General features: G+C 42.8%; 2 protein-coding genes across 3 annotated transcripts in view; one reads left to right on the plus strand and one right to left on the minus strand.

The window, feature by feature from the left end:
* The first annotated feature begins 21 nt into the window (after window positions 1-21).
* RAB24 (RAB24, member RAS oncogene family) lies at window positions 22-7825 on the plus strand. Its single transcript, XM_063292088.1, has 9 exons — window positions 22-167; window positions 675-897; window positions 1762-1830; window positions 2103-2181; window positions 4981-5048; window positions 5781-5880; window positions 6385-6435; window positions 6876-6935; window positions 7335-7825. Exons 2-9 carry the CDS (start codon window positions 781-783, stop codon window positions 7400-7402), a joined length of 612 nt encoding a protein of 203 aa, XP_063148158.1. The 5' UTR covers window positions 22-167; window positions 675-780; the 3' UTR covers window positions 7403-7825.
* A 2044-nt stretch (window positions 7826-9869) lies between these two features.
* Window positions 9870-17734, minus strand: part of NSD1 (nuclear receptor binding SET domain protein 1) — a 69001-nt gene continuing 61136 nt past the window's right edge. The window contains exons 23-24 of one of the 2 annotated variants that reach the window (XM_063292091.1): window positions 16915-17106; window positions 9870-13342 (exon numbers count right to left, since the gene is read on the minus strand). In XM_063292091.1, the coding sequence (XP_063148161.1) occupies window positions 13338-13342; window positions 16915-17106 (197 nt within the window). In that variant the 3' untranslated portion in view covers window positions 9870-13337. Of the gene's footprint in view, window positions 17107-17734 lie in introns of both variants that reach the window. The other variant, XM_063292090.1, reaches the window with a different exon arrangement.

Below are 17734 nucleotides of genomic sequence, written 5' to 3' on the forward strand. Positions count from 1 at the left end.
CCCCCTAGAGCTCGCTTCCGCTCCTGGCGGGAAGCCCCGCCCCCTTCCCCGGTTATGTGTGGGGAAACTGCTCAGCTGAGACGGCCCAGGAGGAGGTTGCCGCGTTACCTTCCCTCGCCTCGTCTCCAGTAGGGGTGGCCGGCCGGTTCCAGCGACATGAGGCCGGGGTGAGTATCGTCTCCCTCCGTACCTCCCGGCCTTGTTCAGGGCTGCTGCCCATGCTTGGTCCTTGGGATAGTGGCCCCTGCCCGGCTCTCCGATGTAATGCTGAATGCACCGGGCGACGAATCCTCGAAGTAGATCTTCCTTGCCGCGTCGGGGCTTCCCCAAGGCGACCCCTGCCTGTCGAGCTGCTGATGTTAGCTACTTAATATTAGGCGAAGCCTCTGAGCTGAAAAGCTAAAAAGCTTGTGGTTCTGGACTGGTGACTTCTCTCCTCACAGGTAGGAGTATTTAGCCTGCTATTCCTGCAGAAAGGGTGAGAGGGCTCTTAATCCAAAGCGTCAGCACTCTTGCCACCAAATATGGGTTGCAGAAGGAACAGAAGAGAAGGATGTGGTAGCTTTTTGTCAAATACCTTCACTCTTTAGCCCTGCTCTCTTGTCATGTGGTGGAGGGGAGGGGACCTTTATGCTGTTCTGGAATCACTGCATTTCCTCCTCTCCTTGTTGCAGGTGAACTTCCCTAGCTGAGCTGCACCTCTTTGGCTGCTCCACTTGACTCAGTTGGGGGAGCTTGGGATCCCTCTGGAGGGGAACACTCGGCTGCAAGGGCAGGAGAATGAGTGGGCAGCGTGTGGATGCCAAAGTTGTGATGCTAGGCAAAGAGTATGTAGGCAAGACCAGCTTGGTGGAGCGATATGTTCACAACCGTTTCCTTGTAGGACCGTATCAAAATGTGAGTTTTGTCTTTTTTGTGTTGAGAGTTTCTCCACTCGATTAGACTGAGTTCTCAGTTCCAGCCATTTCTTCCCCCAAATTTCACTTAGTTCGAATTCTCAGGCTTGATTTTTTTTTACATTGTAAGCAGCATCTAGCCAATATTAGATGATCTCTTCAGCTAAGCAGGATTGGCTAGGTTGGGAAGTCCCTAAACATCCAGGAGGAAAGCAAGGGCAAGCCACTGTGCTAAATGCTGCCAAGAGGTCCTCCTTCAAAGATTGTTATCTAGGAGTTGAGTTTTCCTGGTGCAGTCTCTTCTTCATTGGCCTACTTTATTTCCTAAGATCAGACTAGCCTCTGTCTTGCTGAGTTTTAGGACAGCTGTAAAAACTTGGCTTTTAAAGAAAGCCCCGAGAAGGGACAAGTTGGTACAAGTTGAAAGCCCCACTTTGGGTTGGGCCTGGATGTTATTGTCCCTGTGGGTGTCATCACCATGATTTAAAGTTGAGAGCATTTGTACATTATTGTGAAATGGGGAGCGGTTGATAAACTCAGAGGAATTCTGAGGTGAAACTATTTCAGAAAGGAGCCATTTTAGCTGTGGGCAGAGAAGTCTCCTTTCAGTTTCAGGGAGCTTTGCAAATATGTTCAGAGAAGTTATTGATTCTCAAAATATTTAGTGGCTTGTCTGCCAGCATGTGTTTCGCTTAGTAATGCACACCAAGAAGAGAAAATGTGAAAGGAAACAGTTGTTCTTTTTCCTGTTTACAAATAATTTCTGTCACATTCTCTGGGAATTGATACATTTGCCTCTATGGCTACTTTCAAAGAACTGATGGGGGTACTGTGGCTGCTTTCACATCTAGCCTTGTTATTTTAGACAATAGGTGCTGCATTCGTGGCTAAAGTAATGCCGGTGGGAAGCCGCACAGTGACCTTGGGTATCTGGGTAAGTCACGGTTGAAATAAAAGCTATGTGGGCTATGCCCTGTAAACAACAAAACAGAAGAGCACTTATGGAGCTTATGTTATACAAAGTGATGAAAGACATTTCTTGTAAAGGGTAAGTATATTAACTTTACTTCACAACACTGACTGTAGGTATGCTGATTTCTCTTATTTAATCAATATTTATTTTGCATGATATATAGTAATATGTAAAGTAGAACCATATATTCCCACTAAGTGGAAATCTGACTCTTTTCCATTACCTTTCTCTAGGATACAGCTGGCTCAGAGAGGTATGAAGCCATGAGCCGTATATACTATCGTGGAGCGAAAGCTGCCATTGTATGTTATGGTAAGCATTCATTTGCATGCAAATTCAGGCAGATTTCTAGAGCCAAGCTGACATCTTAGCTTGGAATGGTGGGAAGGTGCAACTAGAGGGTGCCAAGTTGGAAAAGGCAATTTTGTTGTACTATTCAGACACCAATTGCTACTTTCATCTAGCTCCCCCATCCCATGTTGCCGCCTGAAGGAAGTCATTTTACCCTGAAATATCTTGTAATCAGCCCTAGCTGAAATCTATTGCTATAAAGGCCAGAAGGGAAGGAAGAGCTGCATCTATAATACTGCTCGGTTTGAGGGCAGTGCTATAAAAGCTGTTCTTCTGTTCCATCACCCAGAAATCATAGTTGAGTTGCTTGAAAGCAGGTGATACATACTTAAGGCTAATGCTGCATTGTGAGGCTTTCGCTGGTTAGGAAATACCCATTACTAGTGGGGAAATGTTTAGAATTGTTCACTGCCCAGAATCAATTGGTTGATATGGGCAGCTATAGAAATTAAATAAATAAAATGTTCTGATGTTATTTCTAATAAAAAATGCAGATACAGTGGTACTTAAAGTCTGTGAACCTTTTTGAATTTTTAATATTTCTGCATAAATATGACTGAAAATGTTACCTGTTTTCCACGTATGTTCTAAAACTAGATAAAGAGAACCCAATTAAATGAGTCAAAAACATTATACAGGTAGTCCTTGGTTAACGACTGCCTCATTCGGTGACCATTCGAACTTAGGGCAGCACCGAAAAAGTAGATTTATGACTGGTCCTCAAACTTACAGCTATTGCAGCGTCCTTATGGACATGTGATTGAGATTTGGGCACTTCACAAATGGCAGGCATTTACGACTGTTGCAGTGTCCTGCAGTCATGTGATCACTATTTGCGAGCTTTGAGGCTGGCTTCCAACAAGCAAAGTCAATGGGGAAGGTGGCAGTAAGTCGCAAGTCACAGTCACATGACGTGCTTATTGTTGCAGGTGATTTGCTTAACGACCACAGTGGAACTGACATCATAGGTTGGGTGTGATGTGATATTTCACTTAAAGACCATGTCACTAAGCAACGGAATTGTTGGTCCCAGTTGTGGTCGTTAAGTGAGGACCACCTGTACTTGTTCATGGATTTATTGAGGAAAATGATCCAAAGCTATATATTTCTGTGGGGCAAAATTGTATGAATCTTTAGGATTATCAGTTATGGCGAACTTAGTCAGGTGTTCCAATCAGTGGGATGATAATCAGGTGTGAGTGTGGGAGGTCCTGCCTTTTTTTAAGAACAGCATTCTGGATATTCACTATCGAAGTCTATCTTCACAAAACAGGAATGTGGAAGTGTGTTCATGGCTTGAACAAAGGAGATTTCTGAGGACCTCCGAAGAACAGTTGTTGATGCCCACCAGACTGAAGATTACAAAACTATTTCCAAAGACTTTGGACTCCATCAGTACACTGTCAAGCAGATCACGTACAAATGGAGGCAATACCCTCCCCAAGAGTGGTCGCCCAACCAAAATCACACACAGAGCCCCAGGGTAACATCTAAGGAACTAAAGGCCTCTTTTGCATTGGTGAATGTCTGAGACCACAGAACGCTGAGCAATAATGGTGTGCATGGCAGGGTTGCTAGGAGGAAGCAACTACTCTCCAAAAAAGCCATTGCTGCCCATCTGCAGTTTGCAAAAGCCATGTGGATAAACTAGAAGGCTACTGGAAGAATGCTGTATGGACGAATGAAAACAAAATGGAACTTTTTGGCCTGAACGAAAAGTGTTACGTTTGGCGAAAGGCAAACACTGCATTCCAGCATAAGAACCTTATCCCATCTGTGAAACGTGGTGGCAGTATCATGGTTTGGGCCTGCTTTGCTGCCTCTGGACCAGGACAGCTTGCCATCATTGAGGGGACTATGAATTCTGAATTGTACCAGCAAATTCTACTGGAAAATCTCAGGGTATCTGTCCACGAAGTAAAGCTCAAGAGAAAGTGGGTCATAATTCAAGCAGCAAAACAATGACCCAAAACACACAAGTCCTATTATCAAAGAATGGTTAAAGCAGAAGTAAGGTAATGTTTTGGGATGGCCAAGTCAAATTCCTGACCTTAATTCTATAGAAATTTTGTGGAATGATCTGAAGCAGGCAGTTCATGCGAGGAAATCCACCAACATCCCTGAGTTGAAACTGTTCTGTAAGGAGGAATGGGCTGAAATTCCTCCAAGCTGGTGTGCAGGACAGATCAACAGAAATGTTTAATTGCAGTTATTGTTGCTCAAGGGGAGCACACTAGTGACTGAAAACAAAGGTTCACATACTTTTGCCACACACAAATACGTTGTTGTAGATAATTTTCCTCAATAAATAAATGAACAAATAAAATGCTTTTAACTCATTTGTTTAATTGGGTTCTCTTTATCTAGTTTTAGGACTTGTGTGGAGAACACATCAAGTTTTAGGTCATATTTATCACAATTTTTTAAGCACCACTGTATATGATATTGGAATTGTACTTTGGTACTCAGATTCTGTTGTGATTGAGTGAACTGATGCAGCCAGACCTCTTTGGGAGATTGAGCCAAGAAAAACGACAGGTATCCAATAACCCTGCTTAATATACAGATAAAGTAGACCAAAGGACTTTGGTATCAGGATAACCCTAGCTTTATTAACAGCCCTTGAGGAAGATACTTGTATTTTCTCAGCTGAATTATTCCTTCTAGTTTCTTGACATAGTTTACTTATGCGGGGATGAATGGAACTGCTTTATTTAATTCCAGGGTGGGATCTAGTCTTGACACTCCCTCTATCCACAGATCTTACTGACAGAAGCAGTTTCCAGAGAGCAAAATTCTGGGTGAATGAGCTACAGAACTTTGAGGAAGTAAGTTGATCTCTCTTTGTAGGTAGAGAAAATGGTATACTTGGCTTTTCTGGGACAATGTCAAGAAAAATTGTGGGAGGGTGTTTGTGGAGTCCTATCAGTAGTGGGTTTTTTCGGTATGGGGAATATGGTTGTTTGGATGCTTCAGATTTTCTCTATTGTTTTTCTGTTTTATAAACTATAAGCCTTCTGGAATTGGGTGGCCTGTAAAAATAATAACAATAAATAATAATATTAATAAAATTCCTCTTTAAAATCTGTTATTATTACAGTCAGCCAGATGTTTAGACTGGATTTGGTATTTTTGCCCACCTATTCCCATGTCCTTGGGAAGGACTCAACAGGTGGACAAAAATGCCAAATCGAGTCTAAACATCTGGCTAACTGTGCGATCAACCATAATAATAATAGATTTTAAAGAGGAATACAGCCCTCCCTCCATGTGAGACACTTCTGATGGGTGCTGATGTAAGGCAGTTGAAACATTGGAAAATATATATTGGGAAGCTTGGGTTGGTCAGTTACGTTTATCTAATTTATCTCCCACTGTTTAGTTCAAAATTGCTTTTGGGGACCTTCTGAGATGTTTGTAGTCAAAATACTAAACAGAATGAAGACTAATTAGCTTCCACAGTATAAATACAAGCAGTCCATAGTGATTCCTATGAGCATCAAAATGCCTGTGGGCACCTCATATGATGAAAGTGCTTACCTTGTTTTCGTCCTTTGTAGAACTGCCGGATCTACTTGTGTGGCACCAAAAGTGACTTGCTGGAAGAAGACAGGAGAAGACGAGAAATTGACTTTCATGACGTACAGGACTACGCAGATGGTGTGTTTTTGTCGTCTTCTGCCATGTAGCAGGGCCTCTCTCATCCCTATAGGCAATTCTTAGGAGGTTCAAAAGTTCCATTTACCCTGTCCTTGGAAAGGTGACAGTGTTTATCTCTTGGCCGTAATTCCTCATGAAAGTGAAACTGCTTACAATGTCCGAGTCTTGAAAGGAAGGGAAACAATTCTACTCTCCTTCTCTAAAACAGAAATTTAGGGTTTGCACTTATGTGAGTTAGGTGTTGTCCTTTAGGGAAAATAATTCACACCCACCTTTATGGAGAAACGTCATTGGCTGGGATATTAGTGTTTGTTGGAGGAGGGGAAGGTAGGGAAAACTAGCTGGTTCCGAAAGTGGCCGTAAGTTGTGTGTAGAGAACTCCGGCTCTAGATCTAGCCTAGAGGTTGAGGGCTGGAGCGGCTGGTATATTATCAATTACTAACACATGGGGAGAGATTTCATGCTAAGCGACACTTTTATTCTTGCCTTCTGACATCATTCCAGAGATCAAAGCTGAGCTGTTTGAAACCTCAAGCAAGACTGGACAGAACGTAGGTACGTATCTTGTTAGTGTGCATTACATGCATTATGCTAAACGTGTCGGAGTTCTTGGAACAACCTAATTCCAGAATGGGTAGAGTACTGAATCATACTTTCTTCCCTCCATTTTTCTCTTCCTGGTGCTGGAGACAGGACAGTGTGAATGGAATTATTTTATCTCTTCTTGATGAGAAAAGACAAAGCAACTGTATTTGCCTTCTCTTCAGCTAGAACTACAATATAAATCTAGGCATGTCTGTTCAGAAGCAAGCTGTACTGAGTTAAATAAGAGTATGCAAGTGGGCAGACTAATAGGGTCACATATGAGATTGCTTAATTTTGGCTACCTCAGCAGAATATCAGAGGGTTTTTCATTCTTTGTTGTATTTTGAGTTCAGATCTGCTTGAAATGTTCCATTTGCTCAGTGTGAGTTTTAATATCTGTATTTTTTAAGATGAGCTCTTCCAGAAGGTGGCTGAGGATTACGTGCAGCTTACTGCCTTTGAGTTAACAGGTGAGTTTCTGAACCAGATGTGTTCCAAGCACCTGTATCAGTTTCTGAAATTGTTTGTTGTATTCCTGAATTAACATCTATCCAGCATATTATTCCCTGTGAAACTGAGACTTGGAGACACTTAACTGAATTAGAAGAATAGTTGTGAAGTGTCCTGAGAAATGTGGACACTTTTATTACAAATATGAAAGGCAGCAGAATCTATGAGCATCTTTTCCAAACACACACTCCTGTCTTACCGGTAACAGGGAGGGTTGGGAATGATGGCCACAGAGGAAAGGTGTGAGCTCTTATGCCCTACACACATTTAATTCTTCCACAGAAATTTTAATGGAGCCCTAACCTTAATTTGTTTCAAATCTGTACAGCTTGTGTAACCTGTGTGTGTTCTACTTTCAGAGGAAAAAGGAGTTGATCTGAATCAAAAGAGCACTACCACTTATTTTTACAGCTGTTGTCATCACTGAATTCTTATTTTGTCAAAAGCAACGTTCTCCGCCAGAGATAGTAACTGAAGCTTTTCTGGTGGGTCACATCTTCTACTTGCTAGTTGGAATGCCTTGCCCTTTGGATATGTAGAATGTAATTTTTTGGCTGCTATCCAAGGAACAGGAGAGAAGTAAATCGAGGAGGATATGAATATGCTGCAAGATGTGCTGCCTTGTTGACCAGAAGCCATGACTGCCTTGTGCTCCCGTCCCACCAGAGGCTGACTAAATTATTGAAGTGTGTCAGGAATGGTTACTTTTCACCACTATGCAGAAGAGACCTTCTGCTGGCTGGGGTTGATTCTGCTATTTTGAAGATGTTGCCTGATCCTTAGCTTATTTAAATGGCTTCCAATAATTTATCTACATGTAAATAAAATGCAGTGTGGTCCTGTGCTGTTGCGGGATATGGTCAGCTTTCTGTTTCTGGTGAAGATTCTTTAGACTGTTTGGAGAGGCACCTGGAGATGAATTTATCTGTAATTATGCCCAGAAGTGCGTAACTTTTAAGTTAGGAAAAAAGTGTGCCTTTACTACACATGCCGTATACAGGTTGTCCTCACTTAATGACCACCCATTTAGCGACCACTTGAACTTACAATGGTGCTGAAGGAATACTAGTCCTCATACTTACGTCACAGCTTCCCCGCGGTCATGTGATTGCCATTTGCGACCTTTGCTGGCTTCCTACAAGTAAAGTCAGTGAGGAAGACAGCAGGAGGTTGCAAATGTGACCATGTGATATCCTCACTTATTTTTTTTCTCTTTTTTTATTAATTAGTAATTGTCCTTCTTATTGATGGTGTGGGATTCACTTAATAATGGCAACTGGAAGTGCCGGAATTTCTGTCACAAAGCAGTGGAGTCACATGACATCATGCTTTACGACTGCACCGCTTAGTGATGGAAATTCCGGTCCCAGTTACTGAAGTTAAGTGAGGTCTACCTGTAAGGGCTGATCATCTTGGATGACAGTTTATAAGGAGCTGCTTCTGTTTCACCATCTTGAATGAGAAAAATGTTTCTTACCTGCAGACCATCTCAGAGTGGCTCAAGAACTGACCATCAATTTCTGCCAATCAGTGGCTGTCAATGCTGCAGCAGAAACAATAATTTCAAATATGGGGTTCAAGCCTATTGAGACACTTAATCACAGTTGGCCAAAGTGATTAATACAAGAATACATGCAAGATAATGCCCAATACTATGAAAGTACTTGGGACAGTTTCTAAATCTTGGACATTGATTGATTAGAACTACATAGATATTAACACGGTTCTGGAGTTCCAGGGCGGTTACAGGCATAGTGCAATATGGGAGCTAGGGAATGGCAGAATACTGTACAGTGACCAAAGACTACAGATGTAATCATGAAAATGCTTGATTTTTCCGACAGGAATTGGTGGTGTAAATCAGTTTCCCTTTATAAACACTAGCAATAGCATGGTGTTCAAATATATTATACTGTAGTGTTAATGATTTTGTCACTACAAAATCTGTTTTTCTACCCTTGGACTTTTTAAAATATGAGTGGACTTTTTACTAGGGCACTCGAGAAGGCTACGCATCTGCTCTAGTCAATGGTAGACAAAAAAGGGGATCAGTCAATTCATAGGATGGTGAATGAGCAAAAAGGAGTTTTCCTATATTCTTGCTCAGCTGGAACAAGGTTTTTGGATCATTATGTAGATGTACCTGCCAAGGAGCAGCATAACAGAAAAGCCATAACCTTTTAGCTGCTACCCCAATATCTTTTAAAATGAGCTGACAGCTGCAGCCCTCAAATTTTGTTTTGTGGCCCTAGGAATTCCCCAAGCATGATTTTCCAACTCTGCCAGTAATTTTTGTGAGAAATCCAAGAAAATTAATGTGCCCCAAAAAGGCAAATTACTGTTAAAATGCCCCAATTCATTCCTCCTCTTACCACAAAAGCCTGCTATGCCCATGTACACGAGGTGGCCACTCCACAGCCCTCAGCCTCCCACAAGGGTTGAGGCTATTGACTGCTAAGACTTACCCATCTGTTTTGCTATATGGTTAACTTTTCATTTGGGGGAGTGGGGAAACACTTTCCATACTTCACCACCAATTGATAGCTCACAGCAATCTCGGGCAACTGTTTCCCAAGATTCAGTTTCAAGCTATAATAAGGTAGAGATTAAATGCCATGTACTCAGAATCCAATAAAAAGCACATTTTAATTTTGCAGCACATTTTAAACAGTTTTTAATAATTTAATTTGAACAACTCTAAGTGTCCATGTAAGTCACTAGGAACTGAGGGTGACTTCACTTTGCCTGAGTAGCAGACAGCATTGGGCTGCCTTGGAAGCTAAGCACTGTTGGGCCCATTTTCTACTTGGATGGGGAAACTACCCCTGCTGTAAAGTAGTTTTCCTTTAAGAATTTAATGCTTTGCCAGGTCTTAATGAGACAATACACACAGGTAAGAGTAAAGTTAAACTTTACTTTACAGTAATTATGTTCTTTTATATACAAAGAATTACAGTACATATTTTGGGAACGCCTGGGTAGGGCAACCTTCCCCCCTCCCCCAATTATCATAAATTTCACATACAGTCAACTGGGTATGAGAAGCAAAATGAAATAAATTCATAATCCAAAAACACTTCCTCTTGTTCCAATGTAGGTATTCCGAAGATTTTTTTTTGGCAGCCAGCTCTTTGTAGAATTGGGCAGCTCTGCATAGCCATATTGGGCTTGTTTTTCATTAATACCGGAATATGCTCTGTTGACTCCTTTTTATTATCCATGCAGAAACAGTAATTAAGCACTGGAGAGACATGACTGCATAGACTTTCTTTAGGCCTTCTCCTGCAACAGCTCTGCCTAGCTATAATTCCCACTGATGCCCTCTCCACTATCAGCAACCAGCATGCCTGAGGATGAAACAATACATATTGCTTGGAGACACAGAATTTTATTTCTCCAGCTTACGTTAGCATTGCTAAGTGCCAATTTCCTCACCTGACCCATTTTTTTTTTTAGTTTCATAAAGACAACTTGTGATTCTATAAAGCTTAACATCACTTCTGTAAATGACCATCAAATGTATGAATAGTAGTTCTGCAGCTGTTTTAAGAGCTGCAGTCTAGGAAAGCTTATGTCATAAATTCGTTAGTCTCGAAGATGCTGCAAGGCAGTTATTTTTGCTGCAACAGATAAACACAGATCCTCTTCCACAAAAAAATTTATTTCAACATTACTTCTCTTCTGAGCCCTCAAATATAAGTGAGCCTCTCCAAGCTCTCTTGAACACATACTAGGGTAGGCTGTTAAGCTTTTACAAAAGTATCTCTCTCCAAAGGACCACAGACCTGACAAATGTAAAATCTCCATACCGTGTATTATCCAAAGGTGATCGCTGGGATATTCTGCTGCCTTGGGGGTCTTTCATCTTTATCTACAAAAGAGCGTGCTCTCTGTAACTTGGCTCAAGTGATCAGCAGAACAGAGCTTCAGGCATTTATCTACTCAAGAGAGCAGGATGAATTTGAGCTCCATTTTCTACAACTTTTCAAGATGATGTTCTGCACAAGCACAAAACACGTGACTACATGAAGACCACAAAGAATGCGTACAAAGGGCTATCGCATTCACATGGCTGTCACATACACACTGGTCCCTACCTTCTTGAATATGCTAAACATTTCAAAGCTAGAAAAGGAGACAGAAGCGTGTCCATTATTTAATATAACTCTCTGTCAATATTTGAATACTCTAAAACATCTTGATCTTTGATGTGAACCTTATCTCAGTTCCTGTAATGCAATGTTCTTAAACGGTCAACCCTCATTTCTAATCTCACCACATTTTTGCATCCCAGGGAATTCACCCACACTGTAAAATGTCCCATATCAACACAGGGGTAATAAACTCTTATTTTCATGTAGCTCATTAGTAACTATGCATATTTGGAGGAAAGACTTTAATTTAGCATAAACATATGAATGCTGAAGAATGTTACGTATCATTCTAAATTTTCACTTTCAATTAAAAATACACCCACACTTTGAAACTATACATCCTAAATCAAAGGACTTGCAGTCGGTTTACCACCTGCAGGAAAATGCAGAAAAGTGGAACAGAGAAGCACGAACTATGGCATGGTTAGCAGCACATTCCTGAATTGTACTGGCCAGGATTCTCCATATATTTCAGTATTATCAGAACTGTGTATCATGTATCTATTGTTCCAACAAGCCCTATTCAAGCCTCTGGAAAAGGAAAGCAGCTCTAGAACTTATGTTTAAACTTTAATCATTACAAGACTGACCAAGGAGTGCCCTCAATTTAGTTTTACACTGTACAGCTCCCACAAGTACCCCATTCATTAAAAATAAACCTTTTAACAGCTTCATGATTTTTTAAACAGATCTAGGCACCTGCAGGCTTTAAGTTTCACTTCTCCCAAAAGCTTAGATAAAAATCTCTGGAAAATGGAGAGGCACAAATTGCATGCTTTACAGCTCTATACAGTCACCCAAGCTTTTTACACGCACACACAAATTAAATTAAGTTTGAGTCCTAGCCAGATCCTTCTCTATTCCCTGATCTATTTAATTTTTGGAATGTGGCTTCTTGGCCCATCTTTCAAATATGGTCCCCAGACCCCCATCCCCCAAAGTTGCATGTCCCGCACCAAACTCTAATTATAGACCATCTCATTTTCTGTCTGAAGTAAACTTGATGGCAAGGTAAAAGATTTGCACTTGAGGAACATCACTTTGCCCACATTTCTAGCAAGGTACCATAACCCAAGAGCAGAGTAGAATTAATATGCCCAAACAACTTTAAATTCAACACTGTTTTTTAGCACCTGGAAATTCTATGTTCTCCAACCCTTATTTGCTCTGTTCTTTTGGGCACGCAGCACTCAGCCTCTATTTGGCCGGCGTTCCTCCTAATGGAGAATTTTCTGCCTCATGTGGCCATCTTGTTACACAGAGGCAGCAACTCTTTACCTTGTGCTGACCAAGACCTGGGTGGTGATTCCTATTTCTACCTCATTATTTTCCTGAAGTTATGCCTTGTGGCGTCTTTACTTAGCTTAATGAACTGGACATTAACCTCTGGACTTGGAGAGGTGCTGTTGTGCTTGATAAAACATTCAAGATGCTCCATCTATACTTTTGCAATGTTTTCTATTTCACTGCTTAGTTCAGTTTAACAGCTTCTTGTTTTATGAAGCAAGTAGTTTAGGGAGGCTGTAAAGAGTGGATCTCCAGGGAAATTGTAATAGAAAATAAGTCACTGGGCAACTGATCTGAAATGCCACTCAAAATTTTCAAATTGGTTTGAACAGGAGTTCCTAACCAAAGATTCAGAATGTGCTGCTGCATGAATCCCTGTTGTTACAGTTGCTTACATGATCCCTAGGAATCTGAACAAAATAATTCAAAATAAGAAGTTCTCTGTTTTAAAGATTTAAAATAGCCTCCACCAAAAATATTCACAGTTTATTTTTTCCATGAAACAAATACCTAGTTAAAACACATGACATTGCAAGAACCGAGTTGGATAAAGCAGTGCAGATTTCTCTCTTCTTACAGGTACAGCTGTGAAGGGAGGGCAGGGGCTGGCACAAAGGAAGCCCTAAACACACAATCTACATGACAAAGTCCAGCTCATGGGAAGGCCTAGAGACATAAAATTTAGAGCTTTATTTTGTTTCCACATGAGAAATGTTTAATAGGCTGAGCCTCGTGATTGGCTTGACTTGCTTGCTTGATTGTTCAAAATGGTGGGTCTTTTCATTTCAAAAAGTTTTGGTAAAATGCCCTTGGTTTCTTGTATCTGTCTCATTCAGAAGAACTGTCCTGTTTCCTTTTGTGCAGGAGTCATGCAGAAACAAAAGGTGTTTGCATTTCGCCATTTTCAGCAATGAGCGGCGCTCAGCCTGCAGGTGTTCAAGGAAAACCAACTTTAAGCACTAAGGTTCCATTAGTCATAATGCTTTACAAAGTCATTAGCTGTACTTGGAGAGAATGAAATGAATCAGAGAAGAGGATGAGATGCACAACCAGGTAGGGAATATTTCGCAGTGCCGAGTAGATACTGTCATTGTGGAAAGCCAACATTGAAAAAGTAATGGATCTGAATTTGAACTGCTGCTGCAACATTGATGATTGCCTACAGGCCCTGAATACCCCAGCATTATCTATTCCAAGATGAGAGGCTCTAGACTGGGACAGAGTTAGAACTCCTGCTCTGTGCAAAAATGTGGACATCTAAAGAGGATCAAATGGGAGCTAGTCAAAAAGTTTCTGCTTCAAACTGGCGCTTAACAGTCTGTGAGAGTTCAGATGCTCAGGCAAATAGAAGGGTGGCAACCTTTAAGAACGGTCAAATAGCTTGCTGACTTCGTAGTATGAAATGGAAGCTATTATTAGGTATGTGAAGTCCCTGCATAGTGAGTAATATCGCCATATTCAGGGTGAAGCAATAATTTCTCTGATCCCCAACTACAATTTTAAAGAAACCACCATCAGTACCATAGCAAGCTATATTTCTGTGGTGCAGATAATATTCAGTCTGTGTATGTAATATTAGATGTTTCCACCAGATTGAAAGACAGTACTACCAACCTAGCAACCTGTCAGGAATAAAATATTGCATTGACTGGAAAATGAAGAAAAAAGAATGAGAACCTCAACCAGGTGCTGGAACTCTTCATGTTCCAGTGTGAGAACTACGACCTCAGCTATCTCTCTTTCTGATATGACGGGACACCTCAGGGCCACCCCATTAAATTCAAGTCAACTTTCTGCAGGTGGGGTGTGGGAGTGTTGCTGGAGGCAATATGAAAGGCTTACTAAGCTAGACACTAATTGGAGTATTAATATTCACTTTTCATCTTGAACATTTATTCTCATATAGGCCATCAATTGTTTAATTTTCTGAATTAGCCCATGATTTAGAAATACACCCATACATAATGCAAACATTATTTTTAATCAGGTTTGCTGTGGAAAAGGGAAAAATTAGTTTTATTTGTCCACACTGGCTAATCATTTTTACTACAAGATGACTGTGGTGAACAAACTGTAAAAACAAAACAAAACCTAACAGCAATGCTGCACTGAAAAGCTCAGCAAAAACGTACTTATTTTTCTAACCTGCTCTTTTATTTAGTGGTCAAAACTCTGTTGGAAGAGGGAGCTCTAACGCCATTGCACTAAAGATCTAAGTCCCAAAGAATCTACCGGATAGTATTTCTGAATACTCCCACTGTAAGACCTAGGTTCACAGAGGCACAAGTTGTTCTGTTTTGCAGAACTGAGGTCCTCAACTAACTTCAAGTATTTTTTTAAAGCACCTGCATTTGAAAAGCTCCACCCTGACAGCATATATTCAAACGATCACTCCTGAAAGTTGGACTGCAAGGAATGAAAATTAAAGACTAAAATCCTGCTGCATTTCCTTTTATGCCCTCAATATCTGGGTTCGTTAGTTAAGCATTTTGGAAACTTGAGGGGCCAGTGTAGAACTCTGTTATGATAACACACTATTTCTTTGGAGCTACAAGGGAATAATCTAGGAATGCAAGTCTGTTACTCAGACTCACAAACATTAAGTATTTTATCCCAAGTAGGTTCCTTTATTTCAGTGTTATTGTTTGCAAAATGAAGGTACAGACCACCTACATTCTTGCTCCTTGGTTGGGCATCATAGAGATTTAATAAAAATGTATCTGTATAGGTTGAGCAAAATGATGCTGGAGGTTAAGAATCTGGGGAAGTGAATTAAAAAGAAAACAACAAATGAACAAAAGAATCCTTTCCCATACAATTAAAAAACCAACCGAAACAAATATGGTGACCCGTCTGGCTTTAAACTGGCTTCACTTAGATTTAGACTCAGGAGGTTCGTGGCCAGGAGAGTCCTGGTCCAGTCCTAGCACCGCATTTTGCTCAGACAAAGGCAAGATGCCCTGCCCCACAGGCGTTTGTGTTTTCCCAGAGAGCCAAGATATCTGCTCCAATGTCTGAATGTTTCTGGTCAGCCATGAAGTTTGCCCAGAAGGCAGTGGAGCTTCCCTTCCGGGCCAAGGGGGTTGTTCAAACACAGACAATCTCTCTGTTGACCAAAATGTCTGCTCCGTGGAGGGTACAGATATTGCTTCTTGGCCTGGACAGAGACTGTGCTCAGGAGACTGCAGTTTCTCAGCTGTCCAAAATGATTGCTCCACGGGTGGCAGCCCTTTTGCACTAAGCCAAGAGGTCTTTTCGTGCATTTGCAAGTTCTCTAGCGGGCAGGTAGTTTGCCCCGGGAAGGGTGGACATTTCCCCGTCGGCCGACAAGACTGCTCGCCAGATACAGATGTCCGTTCTTTCGGCTGAGGGTTCTGCTCCACAGTCACAAAGCCTCTTTCTTTGGGTTGAGCATTCTGGTCGACCGGCCGCAGTGCTTTCTCTGAAAGCAAAGGCCTGGGGTTTAGTGGGGCAGGAAGCCTGTCTGAGAGCTGAGGCCTCAGGCCCGCGGTGGTAGAAGGCTTGTCAGACGGTACAGGCCGAGCGTCCATGGGGGTAGGCAGCCTGTTGGGCGTCTGAGGCGGTGAGCCGGTCGGAGCGACTAGCCTCTCTGACGGCTTAGACCTCAGGGCCACCGGGGTGACGGGTCTGACTGGCGGCTGCGGCTTCAGGCTCAGCGAAGGGGCCGCCTTCCCTGGAGGCTGAGGCAGCGGCCCCACAGAAATGTCCCTGCCCTGTGGTGGAGGCCTGAGAGAGTCAGGTTCTGCAGCTCTGTCCACTACCTGCCCGCGGGGCGGCGGGGTGGCGGGGGGCTTATCTAGCAACATGGGCCGGGGAGCACTCGCCGAAGGTGATGGGTCTGAACTCCTGGGCGTCTCTAGGGCCGAGCAGTCGGCTGCTGTCTCAGATCCAGGTGGCTTCTCCTCGGTGGCGGCAGAAGGCTGTCCCTCCCGAACTACGGCAGGGGACGGCTTCTCGGGGGGTTGCCCCTTCCGGGCCCCGGGGGAGGCTAGCTTTTCTGAGGCCCGCAGCCTGAGGGCCACCGTGGGTCCCGACTTCTCTGAGGGGTGTAGCCTAAGAGCCACCGCCGAAAGTGGCTTGTCTGATGACTGCAATCTAAGGGCCAGGGCGGAGGACAGTTTGTCTGAAGGCTTGAACCTCAAGGCCAGGGTGGAGGGCAATTTGTCAGAGGGTTTTAAACTCAGGGCCAGGGCAGAGGGCAGTTTGTCTGCTGGTTGTAGCCGCAGTGCCACTGTAGAGGGTGGTTTATCTGAGGGCTGTAGCTTCAGGGCCACCGAGGAAGGCGGCTTGTCTGAGGACTGTAGCCTCAGAGCCAATGAAGAGGAAGGTGGTTTATCTGAGGATTGCAGCCTCAGGGACACAGTCAGAGGAAGCCTCTCTGAGGACTGAGATTTCGGGCCTGTAGCCGCAGGCTGCTGGTCTGGTGGCTGAGTGTTTTGGCAGCCAGCTGCTGATTCTGTGGGAGGCGCATACTCACGAATCTCTCCTGGCTCTAGAGGGTTAGGTCCACAAGGATCATGTTCTGTGCATGACAGGCGTCCATCCAGTTTGGAGATGAACAGCATGCCTTCCCGATGCTGTTTGCAGAACGATCGGGGACACATCTCACAGAAGGAGGCTGCTTCTTTGTTACATACATCACACTGATGCCAAGGACATTCCCACTTCCCTGCAGCACGGGAAAAAGCGTGACTGAGATGAGCTATGGCAGCTTCTCGGCCGAGAGAGAAATCCCTGAAATCAAGATGCAAGGAAACCCTGGCTGGTGGAAGCTGTTCAGGGAAGATCACTAAATTCAGCTCCAGCTTCCCAGACATCAAGATGCTGGTATTAAATTGCACACAGTAGATATAACACACAAAAGCTAATTCATTACATACGATGGTTTCATTCCACTCTTTGTTATTGTGTTCTAACTTTGCCCTGGCTCCAACTGCAGGAACCCATATCGATAGAACAAGAAAGGATACCTATGATCAGGAATAAACTGGGCCTTAGCACACAAACAATCACTGCGCTCCTATGGAGCACTGCACTTGTGCTTTTTCATGAAGAACAGCTTATACCCTGTAGGGCTAGGGGTGGGGTAAAGGGAGCTTAAGGAGGACAGAATTTAACATTAATAGAGACGTAAAGATTTCCAATTATCTCATCTCAAGAAAAAAGTTAGAGGTGGTATATAACCTCCTGTGGGTGGCAACTGTTGCTGTTTAACATCTCATAAGCAGATGTCTGGTTCCCTGGCTCCTCTCCCTCATTTCTTTTGATCTGCCCTTGTTACTTACTCTAGTTCAGTG

This window comes from Candoia aspera, chromosome 2, assembly GCF_035149785.1.
Source record: "Candoia aspera isolate rCanAsp1 chromosome 2, rCanAsp1.hap2, whole genome shotgun sequence".
Classification (NCBI taxonomy): Eukaryota; Metazoa; Chordata; class Lepidosauria; order Squamata; family Boidae; genus Candoia; species Candoia aspera.